The sequence below is a fragment of the Pseudophryne corroboree genome, chromosome 9 (genome assembly GCF_028390025.1).
Source record: "Pseudophryne corroboree isolate aPseCor3 chromosome 9, aPseCor3.hap2, whole genome shotgun sequence".
NCBI classification, from domain to species: Eukaryota; Metazoa; Chordata; class Amphibia; order Anura; family Myobatrachidae; genus Pseudophryne; species Pseudophryne corroboree.
The window spans coordinates 482868081-482889756 of NC_086452.1; the positions used below are offsets into that span (position 1 = coordinate 482868081).

The 21676-nt window shown below is 47.0% G+C and overlaps 1 protein-coding gene across 4 annotated transcripts in view; it reads right to left on the reverse strand.

Annotated features, from left to right (window-relative positions):
- The window catches only part of SH3BP1 (SH3 domain binding protein 1), a 799734-nt gene that overhangs the window by 151085 nt on the left and 626973 nt on the right, over positions 1-21676 (reverse strand). For all 4 annotated transcript variants that reach the window (XM_063941456.1, XM_063941455.1, XM_063941457.1 and 1 more), the window contains 3 exons: positions 7925-8036; positions 3378-3459; positions 3216-3296 (listed from right to left, as the gene is read on the reverse strand). In XM_063941456.1, coding sequence (XP_063797526.1) covers positions 3216-3296; positions 3378-3459; positions 7925-8036 — 275 coding nt within the window. The remainder of the gene's footprint in view (positions 1-3215; positions 3297-3377; positions 3460-7924; positions 8037-21676) is intronic.

Genomic DNA, 21676 nt, shown 5'->3' on the forward strand with positions numbered 1-21676 from the left:
TAGTATATCAGTAATCTCATCTCACTGCTCCCCTGTAGTATATCAGTAATATCATCTCACTGCTCCCCTGTAGTACATCAGTAATATAATCTCACTGCTCCCCTGTAGTATATCAGTGCTATCATCTCACTGCTCCCCTGTAGTATATCAGTAATATCATCTCACTGCTCCCCTGTAATATATCAGTAACATCATCTCACTGCTCCCCTGTAGTATATCAGTGACATCATCTCACTGCTCTCCTGTAGTATATCAGTACTATCATCTCACTGCTCCCCTGTAGTATATCAGTAATATCATCTCACTGCTCCCCTGTAGTATATCAGTGATCTCATCTCACTGCTCCCCTGTAGTATATCAGTACTATCATCTCACTGCTCCCCTGTAATATATCAGTAATATCATCTCACTGCTCCCCTGTAGTATATCAGTAATATCATCTCACTACTCCCCTGTAGTATATCAGTGCTATCATCTCACTGCTCCCCTGTAATATATCAGTAATATCATCTCACTGCTCCCCTGTAGTATATCAGTAATATCATCTCACTGCTCCCCTGTAGTATATCAGTGCTATCATCTCACTGCTCCCCTGTAGTATATCAGTAATATCATCTCACTGCTCCCCTGTAGTATATCAGTGCTATCATCTCACTGCTCCCCTGTAGTATATCAGTAATATCATCTCACTGCTCCCCTGTAGTATATCAGTAATATCATCTCACTGCTCCCCTGTAGTATATCAGTAATATCATCTCACTGCTCCCCTGTAGTATATCAGTAATATCATCTCACTGCTCCCCTGTAGTATATCAGTAATATCATCTCACTGCTCCCCTGTAGTATATCAGTACTATCATCTCACTGCTCCCCTGTAGTATATCAGTGATCTCATCTCACTGCTCCCCAGTAGTATATCAGTAATATCATCTCACTGCTCCCCTGTAGTATATCAGTGCTATCATCTCACTGCTCCCCTGTAGTATATCAGTAATATCATCTCACTGCTCCCCTGTAGTATATCAGTAATATCATCTCACTGCTCCCCTGTAGTATATCAGTAATCTCATCTCACTGCTCCCCTGTAGTATATCAGTAATCTCATCTCACTGCTCCCCTGTAGTATATCAGTAATATCATCTCACTGCTCCCCTGTAGTATATCAGTAATATCATCTCACTGCTCCCCTGTAGTATATCAGTAATATCATCTCACTGCTCCCCTGTAGTATATCAGTACTATCATCTCACTGCTCCCCTGTAGTATATCAGTGATCTCATCTCACTGCTCCCCAGTAGTATATCAGTAATATCATCTCACTGCTCCCCTGTAGTATATCAGTGCTATCATCTCACTGCTCCCCTGTAGTATATCAGTAATATCATCTCACTGCTCCCCTGTAGTATATCAGTAATATCATCTCACTGCTCCCCTGTAGTATATCAGTAATATCATCTCACTGCTCCCCTGTAGTATATCAGTAATATCATCTCACTGCTCCCCTGTAGTATATCAGTAATATCATCTCACTGCTCCCCTGTAGTATATCAGTAATCTCATCTCACTGCTCCCCTGTAGTATATCAGTAATATCATCTCACTGCTCCCCTGTAGTATATCAGTACTATCATCTCACTGCTCCCCTGTAGTATATCAGTGATCTCATCTCACTGCTCCCCTGTAGTATATCAGTACTATCATCTCACTGCTCCCCTGTAGTATATCAGTACTATCATCTCACTGCTCCCCTGTAGTATATCAGTGATCTCATCTCACTGCTCCCCTGTAGTATATCAGTACTATCATCTCACTGCTCCCCTGTAGTATATCAGTACTATCATCTCACTGCTCCCCTGTAGTATATCAGTGATCTCATCTCACTGCTCCCCTGTAGTATATCAGTACTATCATCTCACTGCTCCCCAGTAGTATATCAGTACTATCATCTCACTGCTCCCCTGTAGTATATCAGTGCTATCATCTCACTGCTCCCCTGTAGTATATCAGTAATATCATCTCACTGCTCCCCTGTAGTATATCAGTAATATCATCTCACTGCTCCCCTGTAGTATATCAGTAATATCATCTCACTGCTCCCCTGTAGTATATCAGTGCTATCATCTCACTGCTCCCCTGTAGTATATCAGTAATATCATCTCACTGCTCCCCTGTAGTATATCAGTAATATCATCTCACTGCTCCCCTGTAGTATATCAGTAATATCATCTCACTGCTCCCCTGTAGTATATCAGTAATATCATCTCACTGCTCCCCTGTAGTATATCAGTAATATCATCTCACTGCTCCCCTGTAGTATATCAGTAATATCATCTCACTGCTCCCCTGTAGTATATCAGTGATCTCATCTCACTGCTCCCCTGTAGTATATCAGTAATATCATCTCACTGCTCCCCTGTAGTATATCAGTGCTATCATCTCACTGCTCCCCTGTAGTATATCAGTAATATCATCTCACTGCTCCCCTGTAGTATATCAGTAATATCATCTCACTGCTCCCCTGTAGTATATCAGTGACCTCATCTCACTGCTCCCCTGTAGTATATCAGTAATATCATCTCACTGCTCCCCTGTAGTATATCAGTAATATCATCTCACTGCTCCCCTGTAGTATATCAGTAATATCATCTCACTGCTCCCCTGTAGTATATCAGTAATATCATCTCACTGCTCCCCTGTAGTATATCAGTAATATCATCTCACTGCTCCCCTGTAGTATATCAGTAATATCATCTCACTGCTCCCCTGTAGTATATCAGTGATCTCATCTCACTGCTCCCCTGTAGTATATCAGTGACATCATCTCACTGCTCCCCTGTAGTATATCAGTGATCTCATCTCACTGCTCCCCTGTAGTATATCAGTGACATCATCTCACTGCTCCCCTGTAGTATATCAGTACTATCATATCACTGCTACCCTGTAGTATATCAGTGACATCATCTCACTGCTCCCCTGTAGTACATCAGTAATATCATCTCACTGCTCCCCTGTAGTATATCAGTGATCTCATCTCACTGCTCCCCTGTAGTATATCAGTGCTATCATCTCACTGCTCCCCTGTAGTATATCAGTGACATTATCTCACTGCTCCTCTGTAGTATATCAGTGACATCATCTCACTGCTCCCCTGTAGTATATCAGTGATCTCATCTCACTGCTCCCCTGTAGTACATCAGTAATATAGGAGCTCCATACCTGAGGTTGTTGTAGTTTTCGGGTGGCAGCTGCTGGCAGACTTCTCTGTAATATTCCTGAAGCTTTTCTGGCTCTTTTATGCTTAGGGAGAAAGCAGAGATAAGATATGCGGTGTCTGATAGAACCTGTCTCATCAGTATAAGGAGTAATAGCCTCTTCTACCTCGCCGCTTTCATCCAGGCATCAAAGAGTTCCGATGTCATCAGTGGTTGTGGAAGCTCCCGGAGATAGGACTTTAGTGCACCTAGGGATGGGGTCACACTTATTAGCAGAGCAGGGCCACCTCTTCCTATGGCCTATGTGACAAGAGAAGTAATGGATACAGTATCTGATACACAAGAGACTGTCACATGTGGCTGAGATACAGTACACAGTTCCCCTATGCAGGGGTATAGTATCTATCCACTTACTACAGGTAGAGTATCTATCCACTTACTACAGGTACAACATCCATCCACTTACTACAGGTACAGCATCCATCCACTTACCACAGGTACAGCATCCATCCACTTACCACAGGTACAGCATCCATCCACTTACCACAGGTACAGCATCCATCCACTTACCACAGGTACAGCATCCATCCACTTACCACAGGTACAGCATCCATCCACTTACCACAGGTACAGTATCTATCCACTTACTACAGGTACAGTATCTAACCACGCATCTATCCACTTACTACAGGTAGAGCATCCATCCACTTACTACAGGTAGAGCATCCATCCACTTACTACAGGTAGAGCATCCATCCACTTACTACAGGTACAGCATCCATCCACTTACTACAGGTACAGCATCCATCCACTTACTACAGGTACAGCATCCATCCACTTACTACAGGTACAGCATCCATCCACTTACTACAGGTACAGCATCCATCCACTTACTACAGGTACAGCATCCATCCACTTACTACAGGTACAGCATCCATCCACTTACCACAGGTAGAGCATCCATCCACTTACTACAGGTACAGCATCCATCCACTTACTACAGGTACAGTATCTATCCACGCATCTATCCACTTACTACAGGTAGAGCATCCATCCACTTACTACAGGTAGAGCATCCATCCACTTACTACAGGTAGAGCATCCATCCACTTACTACAGGTAGAGCATCCATCCACTTACTACAGGTAGAGCATCCATCCACTTACCACAGGTAGAGCATCCATCCACTTACCACAGGTAGAGCATCCATCCACTTACCACAGGTAGAGCATCCATCCACTTACCACAGGTAGAGCATCCATCCACTTACCACAGGTAGAGCATCCATCCACTTACCACAGGTAGAGCATCCATCCACTTACCACAGGTAGAGCATCCATCCACTTACCACAGGTAGAGCATCCATCCACTTACCACAGGTAGAGCATCCATCCACTTACCACAGGTACAGCATCCATCCACTTACTACAGGTACAGTATCTATCCACGCATCTATCCACTTACTACAGGTAGAGCATCCATCCACTTACTACAGGTAGAGCATCCATCCACTTACTACAGGTAGAGCATCCATCCACTTACTACAGGTAGAGCATCCATCCACTTACCACAGGTAGAGCATCCATCCACTTACCACAGGTAGAGCATCCATCCACTTACCACAGGTAGAGCATCCATCCACTTACCACAGGTAGAGCATCCATCCACTTACCACAGGTAGAGCATCCATCCACTTACCACAGGTAGAGCATCCATCCACTTACCACAGGTACAGTATCCATCCACTTACCACAGGTAGAGCATCTATCCACTTACTACAGGTACAGTATCCATCCACTTACTACAGGTAGAGCATCTATCCACTTACTACAGGTACAGTATCTATCCACTTACTACAGGTAGAATATCTATCCACTTACTACAGGTACAGCATCCATCCACTTACTACAGGTAGAGTATCTTTCCACTTACTACAGGTACAGTATCCATCCACTTACTACAGGTAGAGCATCTATCCACTTACTACAGGTACAGTATCTATCCACTTACTACAGGTAGAATATCTATCCACTTACTACAGGTACAGCATCCATCCACTTACTACAGGTAGAGTATCTTTCCACTTACTACAGGTACAGTATCTATCCACTTACTACAGGTACAGTATCTATCCACTTACTACAGGTACAGTATCTATCCACTTACTACAGGTACAGCATCCATCCACTTACTACAGGTAGAGTATCTATCCACTTACTACAGGTACAGTATCTATCCACTTACTACAGGTAGAGCATCTATCCACTTACTACAGGTACAGCATCTATCCACTTACTACAGGTACAGTATCCATCCACTTACCACAGGTAGAGCATCTATCCACTTACTACAGGTACAGTATCCATCCACTTACTACAGGTAGAGCATCTATCCACTTACTACAGGTACAGTATCTATCCACTTACTACAGGTACAGTATCTATCCACTTACTACAGGTACAGCATCCATCCACTTACTACAGGTAGAGTATCTATCCACTTACTACAGGTACAGCATCCATCCACTTACTACAGGTAGAGTATCTATCCACTTACTACAGGTACAGTATCTATCCACTTACTACAGGTACAGCATCCATCCACTTACTACAGGTACAGCATCCATCCACTTACTACAGGTACAGCATCTATCCACTTACTACAGGTACAGTATCTATCCACTTACTACAGGTACAGCATCCATCCACTTACTACAGGTACAGCATCCATCCACTTACTACAGGTACAGCATCCATCCACTTACTACAGGTACAGTATCTATCCACTTACTACAGGTAGAGCATCCATCCACTTACTACAGGTAGAGTATCTATCCACTTACTACAGGTAGAGTATCTATCCACTTACTACAGATAGAGTTGTGTTGTGCATTTGACATAAATGATATATAGCCAAAAGTCCCATAAAGTTGCACTGGAGGCTGCAGCCATGGAAGATCGCAGAGATATCGCCATTGGCTGTGCGGCATGGCTGACGCTATACAGTATGTCTGTTGTCACAACTGAGGGCTGAGGCTGACGTGGGGAAGCCTCAGGTGTAGGGGCTGGCGTGTATGTGAACCGTGAAGGTAGAATAGGGTTCCTGGACATACAGGAGATTTAGCAACGTCAGCCCGAAGGCGTGACCACAACAATGGAGTATAAAAATTAAGTCAGTTTATTGAACACACAGTATGAACTACTTGGTAACGCAATGACTTCAACAGGAGACGTGCAGAAGGATATAGCAGTACAGTTCCCTGAGGCGCAGAGGTAATAAGTGCTGCGGCTATGCAGAACAAGGTGACAAAGTCCTTGCCAGACCCGTAGTCGGTAAGTCCGTGGCCACAGCTAACCGCTGTGATGTGGAACGAGCTGGTGCTGCCCAGCAGGTGATGCACAGGAGGCTGGGATAGACACAGGGGTTGATGTGGTACTTGGGAGAACTGTCCGAGACTACCGGATAGAACCTGTGCAAACTAAACATGTACTGAACTCACCGCTGAAGTTAGAGTTCTATGGGGAGTATCGATGGAAACTGTGGTTCGATGTTATGTGGCAGAAAATGCAGAACGATATTGGAATAACACTAGTAACAGAGAGTGGTACTAGAGATGATGAAGAACTCCGCTTGAAGGCAGATAGTGACACAGGAGCACTGCTGGAAGCTGGAAGCCAATGAAGAATCACTATTGAGCATAGAGAGTGATGCTGCAGAGAATAGGAGCTAGGAGTGATACCAGGACACCGCTGGAGGCTGGAAGCGGAGCAGGACCAACGCTGTGAGCTGGAGGCCAGTGTCAGATGGCAGCAGATAACCGGGAGCAATGCTGGAACACTGCAGGAGTCAGGTAGCACCGCAGGATGGTAACTGGTGCGGGTCTCTTAGTGGAGCAAGATCGCAGGAGCTGGAACACCTGGAGAAACAAGCTGTAGAATCCACAAACAGGAGAGCCATGTGTACTGGGATAGACAAGCCTGGATGCAGGATATTTATACCAGCTGGGAAGCAGACATTGGCTGGATAATCAGTCCAGAGCACAGCGGATAGGCTGTAGAATGTCATGTGCTGACATCAAATATGGCTGCGCCCATGTTTGAATCTGGAGGGAAAGTCTGTTTGTACATTAACATGTGGAAGTCAGTGATAATGGCGGCGGAGGCCGCGGAGGGCAGGAGACGCCATTCACTTCAGCAGTAGGGATTAACAGAGAAGTTGCCATGACAGTGCTGCTGGGATCACGGAGGGGAGACTGAGGCACGCAGACAGCGCAGGTGGAATCCAGGCGTGGAGCGCTGGGACAGTCTCAGGAGACACGTAGAAGGTAAGAAGTGGTGACTAATTACCCGGATCGTGACATCTGTCAATTATGTTGTACTCGTTGGTACACAGCCGCAATCTATCGCCCATTGTGTACCCAGTTTAACACCTACATTTGTGATTGTTCATTGTGTTACTTTATACAAATGTCAAATTATTTAGTGCAAACATAATCCAGTATCTGTGCATAGAAAACACAGCAAATGAATTGCAGACAGACTGAAGAGCTGGATGTCAGTACAAGTCTCCCGTAAATGGGTGGGTAGGGGCCCCGGTGCATTGCTTTGCCCAGGGGCCCAGGCTGCTGTAGCAGAGGTGCTGTTCCCATCAGTGGAGGGGAAGAGAATAGGACACTGTGTAATGTAACAGAGGATCCAGCAGAAAGTCACCTACCTGCCACTGCATGAGGTTCAGACACAAATTCAGCCAAGTCACTGTCACCCGCACCGAGACTGCCCTTCATTTTCTTTAGGACCGAGGCCCCTGCAGCCAATCGAAACAGTCCCTGGTAAATGGAAGATCGGAGATAATACACCAAATAATTAGAAAATTACTAACTGCGCTTTGGGATAACAGGTAAAAAAGCAGCCGATAATGCAGAATGTTTTAATTGAAAAAAAAAAGAAAAAGGGTTTTATTATATATAATTGCTGTGCATATCAATATAGAATCCTAAAAAAGATACTGTGCACTGTAACACTAGGAGCTAGTCACGATTGTATCAAAAGAGAATTTGTATGTAGACACAATGTAACAAATAAGTAACAGATTAATCGCATATGAGCTCCAGGGATTTCATGTCTCTGAATCACCATTTGATTAAAGCACAGGTTCTCAAATTCGGTCCTCAGGACCTCACACAGTGCATGTTTTGCAGGTCTCCTCACAGAATCGCAAGTGAAATAATTAGCTCATCCTGTGGACCTTTTAAAATGTGTCAGTAAGTAATTAATACACCTGTGCACCTGCTGGGTTACCTGCAAAACATGCACTGTGTGGGGTCCTGAGGACCGAGTTTGAGAACCACTGGATTAAAGCATACCTCCCAACATGACCTCTCCAGCAGGACACAATGCTCTGCTCCTGCTCTTCCCTCTTACTGTATGATTACCATCACCTGTGCTGTACCCTAATACTGACCCAGTGCTCATACCTATGTCATACCTCCCAACATGACCTCTCCAGGAGGACACAATGCTCTGCTCCTGCTCTTACCTCTTACTGTATGATTACCATCACCTGTGCTGTACCCCAATACTGACCCAGTGCTCATACCTATGTCATACCTCCCAACATGACCCTCTCCAGGAGGACACAATGCTCTGCTCCTGCTCTTCCCTCTTACTGTATGATTGCCATCACCTGTGCTGTACCCTAATACTGACCCAGTGCTCATACCTATGTCATACCTCCCAACATGACCCTCTCCAGGAGGACACAATGCTCTGCTCCTGCTCTTCCCTCTTACTGTATGATTGCCATCACCTGTGCTGTACCCTAATACTGACCCAGTGCTCATACCTATGTCATACCTCCCAACATGACCCTCTCCAGGAGGACACAATGCTCTGCTCCTGCTCTTCCCTCTTACTGTATGATTACCATCACCTGTGCTGTACCCTAATACTGACCCAGTGCTCATACCTATGTCATACCTCCCAACATGACACTCTCCAGGAGAACACAATGCTCTGCTCCTGCTCTTCCCTCTTACTGTATGATTACCATCACCTGTGCTGTACCCTAATACTGACCCAGTGCTCAAACCTATGTCATACCTCCCAACATGACACTCTCCAGGAGAACACAATGCTCTGCTCCTGCTCTTCCCTCTTACTGTATGATTACCATCACCTGTGCTGTACCCTAATACTGACCCAGTGCTCATACCTATGTCATACCTCCCAACATGACCTCTCCAGGAGGACACAATGCTCTGCTCCTGTACTTCCCTCTTACTGTATGATTACCATCACCTGTGCTGTACCCTAATACTGACCCAGTGCTCATAGCTATGTCATACCTCCCAACATGACCTCTCCAGGAGGACACAATGCTCTGCTCCTGCTCTTCCCTCTTACTGTATGATTACCATCACCTGTGCTGTACCCTAATACTGACCCAGTGCTCATACCTATGTCATACCTCCCAACATGACCCTCTCCAGGAGGACACAATGCTCTGCTCCTGCTCTTCCCTCTTACTGTATTATTACCATCACCTGTGCTGTACCCTAATACTGACCCAGTGCTCATACCTATGTCATACCTCCCAACATGACCCTCTCCAGAAGGACACAATGCTCTGCTCCTGCTCTTCCCTCTTACTGTATGATTACCATCACCTGTGCTGTACCCTAATACTGACCCAGTGCTCATACCTATGTCATACCTCCCAACATGACCCTCTCCAGGAGAACACAATGCTCTGCTCCTGCTCTTCCCTCTTACTGTATGATTACCATCACCTGTGCTGTACCCTAATACTGACCCAGTGCTCATACCTATGTCATACCTCCCAACATGACCCTCTCCAGGACACAATGCTCTGCTCCTGCTCTTCCCTCTTACTGTATGATTACCATCACCTGTGCTGTACCCTAATACTGACCCAGTGCTCATACCTATGTCATACCTCCCAACATGACCTCTCCAGGAGGACACAATGCTCTGCTCCTGTACTTCCCTCTTACTGTATGATTACCATCACCTGTGCTGTACCCTAATACTGACCCAGTGCTCATAGCTATGTCATACCTCCCAACATGACCTCTCCAGGAGGACACAATGCTCTGCTCCTGCTCTTCCCTCTTACTGTATGATTACCATCACCTGTGCTGTACCCTAATACTGACCCAGTGCTCATACCTATGTCATACCTCCCAACATGACCCTCTCCAGGAGGACACAATGCTCTGCTTCTGGTCTTCCCTCTTACTGTATGATTACCATCACCTGTGCTGTACCCTAATACTGACCCAGTGCTCATACCTATGTCATACCTCTCAACATGACCCTCTCCAGGAGGACACAATGCTCTGCTCCTGCTCTTCCCTCTTACTGTATGAATACCATCACCTGTGCTGTACCCTAATACTGACCCAGTGCTCATACCTATGTCATACCTCCCAACATGACCCTCTCTAGGAGGACACAATGCTCTGCTCCTGCTCTTCCCTCTTACTGTATTATTACCATCACCTGTGCTGTACCCTAATACTGACCCAGTGCTCATACCTATGTCATACCTCCCAACGTGACCTCTCCAGGAGGACACAATGCTCTGCTCCTGCTATTAACTCTTACTGTATGATTACCATCACCTGTGCTGTACCCTAATACTGCCCCAGTGCTCATACCTATGTCATACCTCCCAACATGACCCTCTCCAGGAGGACACAATACTCTGCTTCTGCTCTTCCCTCTTACTGTATGATTACCATCACCTGTGCTGTACCCTAATACTGACCCAGTGCTCATACCTATGTCATACCTCCCAACATGACCTCTCCAGGAGGACACAATGCTCTGCTCCTGCTCTTACCTCTTACTGTATGATTACCATCACCTGTGCTGTACCCTAATACTGACCCAGTGCTCATACCTATGTCATACTTCCCAACATGACCTCTCCAGGACACAATGCTCTGCTCCTGCTCTTACCTCTTACTGTATGATTACCATCACCTGTGCTGTACCCTAATACTGACCCAGTGCTCATACCTATGTCATACCTCCCAACATGACCTCTCCAGGAGGACACAATGCTCTGCTCCTGCTCTTCCCTCTTACTGTATGATTACCATCACCTGTGCTGTACCCTAATACAGACCCAGTGCTCATACCTATGTCATACCTCCCAACATGACCTCTCCAGGAGGACACAATGCTCTGCTCCTGCACTTCCCTCTTACTGTATGATTACCATCACCTGTGCTGTACCCTAATACTGACCCAGTGCTCATACCTATGTCATACCTCCCAACATGACCCTCTCCAGGAGGACACAATGCTCTGCTCCTGCTCTTCCCTCTTACTGTATGATTGCCATCACCTGTGCTGTACCCTAATACTGACCCAGTGCTCATACCTATGTCATACCTCCCAACATGACCCTCTCCAGGAGGACACAATGCTCTGCTCCCGCTCTTCCCTCTTACTGTATTATTACCATCACCTGTGCTGTACCCTAATACTGACCCAGTGCTCATACCTATGTCATACCTCCCAACATGACCCTCTCCAGAAGGACACAATGCTCTGCTCCTGCTCTTCCCTCTTACTGTATGATTACCATCACCTGTGCTGTACCCTAATACTGACCCAGTGCTCATACCTATGTCATACCTCCCAACATGACCCTCTCCAGGAGGACACAATACTCTGCTTCTGCTCTTCCCTCTTACTGTATGATTACCATCACCTGTGCTGTACCCTAATACTGTACCAGTGCTCACACCTATGTCATACCTCCCAACATGACCCTCTCCAGGATGACACAATGCTCTGCTCCTGCTCTTCCCTCTTACTGTATTATTACCATCACCTGTGCTGTACCCTAATACTGACCCAGTGCTCATACCTATGTCACACCTCCCAACATGACCTATCCAGGACACAATGCTCTGCTCCTGCTCTTCCCTCTTACTGTATGATTACCATCACCTGTGCTGTACCCTAATACTGACCCAGTGCTCATACCTATGTCATACCTCCCAACATGACCTCTCCAGGAGGACACAATGCTCTGCTCCTGCTCTTCCCTCTTACTGTATGATTACCATCACCTGTGCTGTACCCTAATACTGACCCAGTGCTCATACCTATGTCATACCTCCCAACGTGACCTCTCCAGGAGGACACAATGCTCTGCTCCTGCTCTTCCCTCTTACTGTATGATTACCATCACCTGTGCTGTACCCTAATACTGACCCAGTGCTCATACCTATGTCATACCTCCCAACATGACCTCTCCAGGAGGACACAATGCTCTGCTCCTGCTCTTCCCTCTTACTGTATGATTACCATCACCTGTGCTGTACCCTAATACTGACCCAGTGCTCATACCTATGTCATACCTCCCAACATGACCTCTCCAGGAGGACACAATGCTCTGCTCCTGCTCTTACCTCTTACTATATGATTACCATCACCTGTGCTGTACCCTAATACTGACCCAGTGCTCATACCTATGTCATACTTCCCAACATGACCTCTCCAGGACACAATGCTCTGCTCCTGCTCTTACCTCTTACTGTATGATTACCATCACCTGTGCTGTACCCTAATACTGACCCAGTGCTCATACCTATGTCATACCTCCCAACATGACCTCTCCAGGAGGACACAATGCTCTGCTCCTGCTCTTCCCTCTTACTGTATGATTACCATCACCTGTGCTGTACCCTAATACTGACCCAGTGCTCATACCTATGTCATACCTCCCAACATGACCTCTCCAGGAGGACACAATGCTCTGCTCCTGCACTTCCCTCTTACTGTATGATTACCATCACCTGTGCTGTACCCTAATACTGACACAGTGCTCATACCTATGTCATACCTCCCAACATGACCCTCTCCAGGAGGACACAATGCTCTGCTTCTGGTCTTCCCTCTTACTGTATGATTACCATCACCTGTGCTGTACCCTAATACTGACCCAGTGCTCATACCTATGTCATACCTCTCAACATGACCCTCTCCAGGAGGACACAATGCTCTGCTCCTGCTCTTCCCTCTTACTGTATGAATACCATCACCTGTGCTGTACCCTAATACTGACCCAGTGCTCATACCTATGTCATACCTCCCAACATGACCTCTCCAGGAGGACACAATGCTCTGCTCCTGCTCTTCCCTCTTACTGTATGATTACCATCACCTGTGCTGTACCCTAATACTGACCCAGTGCTCATACCTATGTCATACCTCCCAACGTGACCTCTCCAGGAGGACACAATGCTCTGCTCCTGCTATTAACTCTTACTGTATGATTACCATCACCTGTGCTGTACCCTAATACTGCCCCAGTGCTCATACCTATGTCATACCTCCCAACATGACCTCTCCAGGAGGACACAATGCTCTGCTCCTGCTCTTCCCTCTTACTGTATGATTACCATCACCTGTGCTGTACCCTAATACAGACCCAGTGCTCATACCTATGTCATACCTCCCAACATGACCTCTCCAGGAGGACACAATGCTCTGCTCCTGCACTTCCCTCTTACTGTATGATTACCATCACCTGTGCTGTACCCTAATACTGACACAGTGCTCATACCTATGTCATACCTCCCAACATGACCCTCTCCAGGAGGACACAATGCTCTGCTCCTGCTCTTCCCTCTTACTGTATGATTACCATCACCTGTGCTGTACCCTATTACTGTCCCAGTGCTCACACCTATGTCATACCTCCCAACATTACCTCTCCAGGAGGACACAATGCTCTGCTTCTGCTCTTCCCTCACTGTATAATTACCATCACCTGTGCTGTACCCTAATACTGACCCAGTGCTCATACCTATATCATACCTCCCAATATGACCTCTCCAGGAGGACACAATGCTCTGCTCCTGCTCTTCCCTCTTACTGTATTATTACCATCACCTGTGCTGTACCCTAATACTGACCCAGTGCTCATACCTATGTCATACCTCCCAACATGACCTCTCCAGGAGGACACAATGCTCTGCTCCTGCTCTTCCCTCTTACTGTATGATTACCATCACCTGTGCTGTACCCTAATACTGACCCAGTGCTCATACCTATGTCATACCTCCCAACATGACCTCTCCAGGAGGACACAATGCTCTGCTCCTGCTATTACCTTACTGTATGATTACCATCACCTGTGCTGTACCCTAATACTGCCCCAGTGCTCATACCTATGTCATACCTCCCAACATGACCCTCTCCAGGAGGACACAATGCTCTGCTCCTGCTCTTCCCTCTTACTGTATGATTGCCATCACCTGTGCTGTACCCTAATACTGACCCAGTGCTCATACCTATGTCATACCTCCCAACATGACCCTCTCCAGGAGGACACAATGCTCTGCTCCCGCTCTTCCCTCTTACTGTATTATTACCATCACCTGTGCTGTACCCTAATACTGACCCAGTGCTCATACCTATGTCATACCTCCCAGCATGACCCTCTCCAGAAGGACACAATGCTCTGCTCCTGCTCTTCCCTCTTACTGTATGATTACCATCACCTGTGCTGTACCCTAATACTGCCCCAGTGCTCATACCTATGTCATACCTCCCAACATGACCCTCTCCAGGAGGACACAATACTCTGCTTCTGCTCTTCCCTCTTACTGTATGATTACCATCACCTGTGCTGTACCCTAATACTGTACCAGTGCTCACACCTATGTCATACCTCCCAACATGACCCTCTCCAGGATGACACAATGCTCTGCTCCTGCTCTTCCCTCTTACTGTATTATTACCATCACCTGTGCTGTACCCTAATACTGACCCAGTGCTCATACCTATGTCACACCTCCCAACATGACCTATCCAGGACACAATGCTCTGCTCCTGCTCTTCCCTCTTACTGTATGATTACCATCACCAGTGCTGTACCCTAATACTGACCCAGTGCTCATACCTATGTCATACCTCCCAACATGACCTCTCCAGGAGGACACAATGCTCTGCTCCTGCTCTTCCCTCTTACTGTATGATTACCATCACCTGTGCTGTACCCTAATACTGACCCAGTGCTCATACCTATGTCATACCTCCCAACGTGACCTCTCCAGGAGGACACAATGCTCTGCTCCTGCTATTACCTCTTACTGTATGATTACCATCACCTGTGCTGTACCCTAATACTGACCCAGTGCTCATACCTATGTCATACCTCCCAACATGACCTCTCCAGGAGGACACAATGCTCTGCTCCTGCACTTCCCTCTTACTGTATGATTACCATCACCTGTGCTGTGCCCTAATACTGTCCCAGTGCTCATACCTATGTCATACCTCCCAACATGACCTCTCCAGGAGGACACAATGCTCTGTTCCTGCACTTCCCTCTTACTGTATAATTACCATAACCTATGCTGTACCCTAATACTGACCCAGTGCTCATACCTATGTCATACCTCCCAACATTACCTCTCCAGGAGGACACAATGCTCTGCTTCTGCTCTTCCCTCACTGTATAATTACCATCACCTGTGCTGTACCCTAATACTGACCCAGTGCTCATACCTATATCATACCTCCCAACATGACCTCTCCAGGAGGACACAATGCTCTGCTCCTGCTCTTCCCTCTTACTGTATGATTACCATCACCTGTGCTGTACCCTAATACTGACCCAGTGCTCATACCTATGTCATACCTCCCAACATGACCTCTCCAGGAGGACACAATGCTCTGCTCCTGCTCTTCCCTCTTACTGTATGATTACCATCACCTGTGCTGTACCCTAATACTGACCCAGTGCTCATACCTATGTCATACCTCCCAACATGACCTCTCCAGGAGGACACAATGCTCTGCTCCTGCACTTCCCTCTTACTGTATGATTACCATCACCTGTGCTGTACCCTAATACTGACACAGTGCTCATACCTATGTCATACCTCCCAACATGACCCTCTCCAGGAGGACACAATGCTCTGCTCCTGCTCTTCCCTCTTACTGTATGATTACCATCACCTGTGCTGTACCCTAATACTGACCCAGTGCTCATACCTATGTCATACCTCCCAAAGTGACCTCTCCAGGACACAATACTCTGCTTCTGCTCTTCCCTCTTACTGTATGATTACCATCACCTGTGCTGTACCCTAATACTGACCCAGTGCTCATACCTATATCATACCTCCCAACATGCCCTCTCCAGGAGGACACAATGCTCTGCTCCTGTACTTCCCTCTTACTGTATGATTACAATCACCTGTGTTGTACCCTAATACTGACCTAGTGCTCATACCTATGTCATACTTTCCAACATGACCTCTCCAGGAGGACACAATGCTCTGCTCCTGCTCTTCCTTCTTACTGTATGATTACCATCACCTGTGCTGTACCCTAATACTGACCCAGTACTCATACCTATGTCATACCTCCCAACATGACCCTCTCCAGGAGGACACAATGCTCTGCTCCTGCTCTTCCCTCTTACTGTATTATTACCATCACCTGTGCTGTACCCTAATACTGACCCAGTGCTCATACCTATGTCATACCTCCCAACATGACCTCTCCAGGAGGACACAATGCTCTGCTCCTGCTCTTCCCTCTTACTGTATGATTACCATCACCTGTGCTGTACCCTAATACTGACCCAGTGCTCATACCTATGTCATACCTCCCAACGTGACCTCTCCAGGAGGACACAATGCTCTGCTCCTGCTATTACCTCTTACTGTATGATTACCATCACCTGTGCTGTACCCTAATACTGCCCCAGTGCTCATACCTATGTCATACCTCCCAACATGACCCTCTCCAGGAGGACACAATACTCTGCTTCTGCTCTTCCCTCTTACTGTATGATTACCATCACCTGTGCTGTACCCTAATACTGTACCAGTGCTCACACCTATGTCATACCTCCCAACATGACCCTCTCCAGGATGACACAATGCTCTGCTCCTGCTCTTCCCTCTTACTGTATTATTACCATCACCTGTGCTGTACCCCAATACTGACCCAGTGCTCATACCTATGTCATACCTCCCAACATGACCTCTCCAGGAGGACACAATACTCTGCTTCTGCTCTTCCCTCTTACTGTATGATTACCATCACCTGTGCTGTACCCTAATACTGACCCAGTGCTCATACCTATGTCACACCTCCCAACATGACCTATCCAGGACACAATGCTCTGCTCCTGCTCTTCCCTCTTACTGTATGATTACCATCACCTGTGCTGTACCCTAATACTGACCCAGTGCTCATACCTATGTCATACCTCCCAACATGACCTCTCCAGGAGGACACAATGCTCTGCTCCTGCTCTTCCCTCTTACTGTATGATTACCATCACCTGTGCTGTACCCCAATACTGACCCAGTGCTCATACCTATGTCATACCTCCCAACGTGACCTCTCCAGGAGGACACAATGCTCTGCTCCTGCTATTACCTCTTACTGTATGATTACCATCACCTGTGCTGTACCCTAATACTGCCCCAGTGCTCATACCTATGTCATACCTCCCAACATGACCTCTCCAGGAGGACACAATGCTCTGCTCCTGCTCTTCCCTCTTACTGTATGATTACCATCACCTGTGCTGTACCCTAATACTGACTCAGTGCTCATACCTATGTCATACCTCCCAACATGACCCTCTCCAGGAGGACACAATGCTCTGCTCCTGCTCTTACTTCTTACTGTATGATTACCATCACCTGTGCTGTACCCTAATACTGACCCAGTGCTCATACCTATGTCATACTTCCCAACATGACCTCTCCAGGACACAATGCTCTGCTCCTGCTCTTACCTCTTACTGTATGATTACCATCACCTGTGCTGTACCCTAATACTGACCCAGTGCTCATACCTATGTCATACCTCCCAACATGACCTCTCCAGGAGGACACAATGCTCTGCTCCTGCTCTTCCCTCTTACTGTATGATTACCATCACCTGTGCTGTACCCTAATACTGACCCAGTGCTCATACCTATGTCATACCTCCCAACATGACCTCTCCAGGAGGACACAATGCTCTGCTCCTGCACTTCCCTCTTACTGCATGATTACCATCACCTGTGCTGTACCCTAATACTGACCCAGTGCTCATACCTATGTCATACCTCCCAACATGACCCTCTCCAGGAGGACACAATGCTCTGCTCCTGCTCTTCCCTCTTACTGTATGATTACCATCACCTGTGCTGTACCCTAATACTGACCCAGTGCTCATACCTATGTCATACCTCCCAACATGACCTCTCCAGGAGGACACAATGCTCTGCTCCTGCACTTCCCTCTTACTGTATGATTACCATCACCTGTGCTGTGCCCTAATACTGTCCCAGTGCTCACACCTATGTCATACCTCCCAACATTACCTCTCCAGGAGGACACAATGCTCTGCTTCTGCTCTTCCCTCACTGTATAATTACCATCACCTGTGCTGTACCCTAAAACTGACCCAGTGCTCATACCTATGTCATACCTCCCAACATGACCTCTCCAGGAGGACACAATGCTCTGCTCCTGCTCTTACCTCTTACTGTATGATTACCATCACCTGTGCTGTGCCCTAATACTGTCCCAGTGCTCACACCTATGTCATACCTCCCAACATTACCTCTCCAGGAGGACACAATGCTCTGCTTCTGCTCTTCCCTCACTGTATAATTACCATCACCTGTGCTGTACCCTAAAACTGACCCAGTGCTCATACCTATGTCATACCTCCCAACATGACCTCTCCAGGAGGACACAATGCTCTGCTCCTGCTCTTACCTCTTACTGTATGATTACCATCACCTGTGCTGTACCCTAATACTGACCCAGTGCTCATACCTATGTCATACCTCCCAACATGACCTCTCCAGGAGGACACAATGCTCTGCTCCTGCTCTTCCCTCTTACTGTATGATTACCATCACCTGTGCTGTACCCTAATACTGACCCAGTGCTCATACCTATATCATACCTCCCAACATGACCTCTCCAGGAGGACACAATGCTCTGCTCCTGCACTTCCCTCTTACTGTATGATTACCATCACCTGTGCTGTAACCTAATACTGACCCAGTGCTCATACCTATGTCATACCTCCCAACATGACCCTCTCCAGGAGGACACAATGCTCTGCTCCTGCTCTTCCCTCTTACTGTATGATTACCATCACCTGTGCTGTTCCCTAATACTGACCCAGTGCTCATACCTATGTCATACCTCCCAACATGACCTCTCCAGGAGGACACAATGCTCTGCTCCTGCACTTCCCTCTTACTGTATGGTTACCATCACCTGTGCTGTACCCTAATACTGACCCAATGCTAATACCTATATCATACCTCCCAACATGACCTCTCCAGGAGGACACAATGCTCTGCTCCTGCTCTTCCCTCTTACTGTATGATTACCATCACCTGTGCTGTGCCCTAATACTGTCCCAATGCTCACACCTATGTCATACCTCCCAACATTACCTCTCCAGGAGGACACAATGCTCTGCTTCTGCTCTTCCCTCACTGTATAATTACCATCACCTGTGCTGTACCCTAATACTGACCCAGTGCTCATACCTATATCATACCTCCCAATATGACCTCTCCAGGAGGACACAATGCTCTGCTCCTGCACTTCCCTCTTACTGTATGATTACCATCACCTGTGCTGAACCCTAAAACTGCCCCAGTGCTCATACCTATGTCATACCTCCCAACATGACCCTCTCCAGGAGGACAGAATGCTCTGATCCTGCTCTTCACTCTTACTGTATGATTACCATCACCTGTGCTGTACCCTAATACTGACCCAGTGCTCATACCTATGTCATACCTCCCAACGTGACCTCTCCAGGACACAATACTCTGCTTCTGCTCTTCCCTCTTACTGTATGATTACCATCACCTGTGCTGTACCCTAATACTGACCCAGTGCTCATACCTATATCATACCTCCCAACATGCCCTCTCCAGGAGGACACAATGCTCTGCTCCTGCTCTTCCCTCTTACTGTATTATTACCATCACCTGTGCTGTACCCTAATACTGACCCAGTGCTCATACCTATGTCATACCTCCCAACATGACCTCTCCAGGAGGACACAATGCTCTGCTCCTGCTCTTCCCTCTTACTGTATGATTACCATCACCTGTGCTGTACCCTAATACTGACCCAGTGCTGATACCTATGTCATACCTCCCAACATGACCTCTCCAGGAGGACACACTGCTCTGTTCCTGCTCTTCCCTCTTACTGTATTATTACCATCACCTGTGCTGTACCCTAATACTGACCCAGTGATCATACCTATGTCATACCTCCCAACATGACCTCTCCAGGAGGACACAATGCTCTGCTCCTGCTCTTCCCTCTTACTGTATGATTACCATCACCTGTGCTGTACCCTAATACTGACCCAGTGCTCATACCTATGTCATACCTCCCAACATGACCTCTCCAGGAGGACACAATGCTCTGCTCCTGCTATTACCTTACTGTATGATTACCATCACCTGTGCTGTACCCTAATACTGCCCCAGTGCTCATACCTATGTCATACCTCCCAACATGACCTCTCCAGGAGGACACATTGCTCTGCTCCTGCACTTCCCTCTTACTGTATGATTACCATCACCTGTGCTGTACCCTAATACTGCCCCAGTGCTCATACCTATGTCATACCTCCCAACATGACCCTCTCCAGGTGGACACAATGCTCTGCTCCTGCTCTTCCCTCTTACTGTATGATTACCATCACCTGCCATCACCTGTGCTGTACCCTAATACTGACCCAGTGCTCATACCTATGTCATACCTCCCAACATGACCTCTCCAGGAGGACACAATGCTCTGCTCCTGCTCTTCCCTCTTACTGTATGATTACCATCACCTGTGCTGTACCCTAATACTGACCCAGTGCTCATACCTCCCAACATGACCTCTCCAGGAGGACACAATGCTCTGCTCCTGCACTTCCCTCTTACTGTATGATTACCATCACCTGTGCTGTACCCTAATACTGACCCAGTGCTCATACCTATGTCATACCTCCCAACATGACCTATCCAGGAGGACACAATGCTCTGCTCCTGCACTTCCCTCTTACTGTATGGTTACCATCACCTGTGCTGTATCCTAATACTGACCCAGTGCTTATACCTATGTCATAACTCCCAACATGACCCTCTCCAGGAGGACACAATGCTCTGCTCCTGCACTCCAATCTTACTACCATCACCTGTGCTGTATCCTAATACTGACCCAGTGCTCATACCTATGTCATACCTCCCAACATGACCTCTCCAGGAGAACACAATGCTCTGCTTCTGCTCTTCCCTCTTACTGTATGATTACCATCACCTGTGCTGTACCCTAATACTGACCCAGTGCTCATACCTATGTCATACCTCCCAACATGACCTCTCCAGGAGAACACAATGCTCTGCTTCTGCTCTTCCCTCTTACTGTAT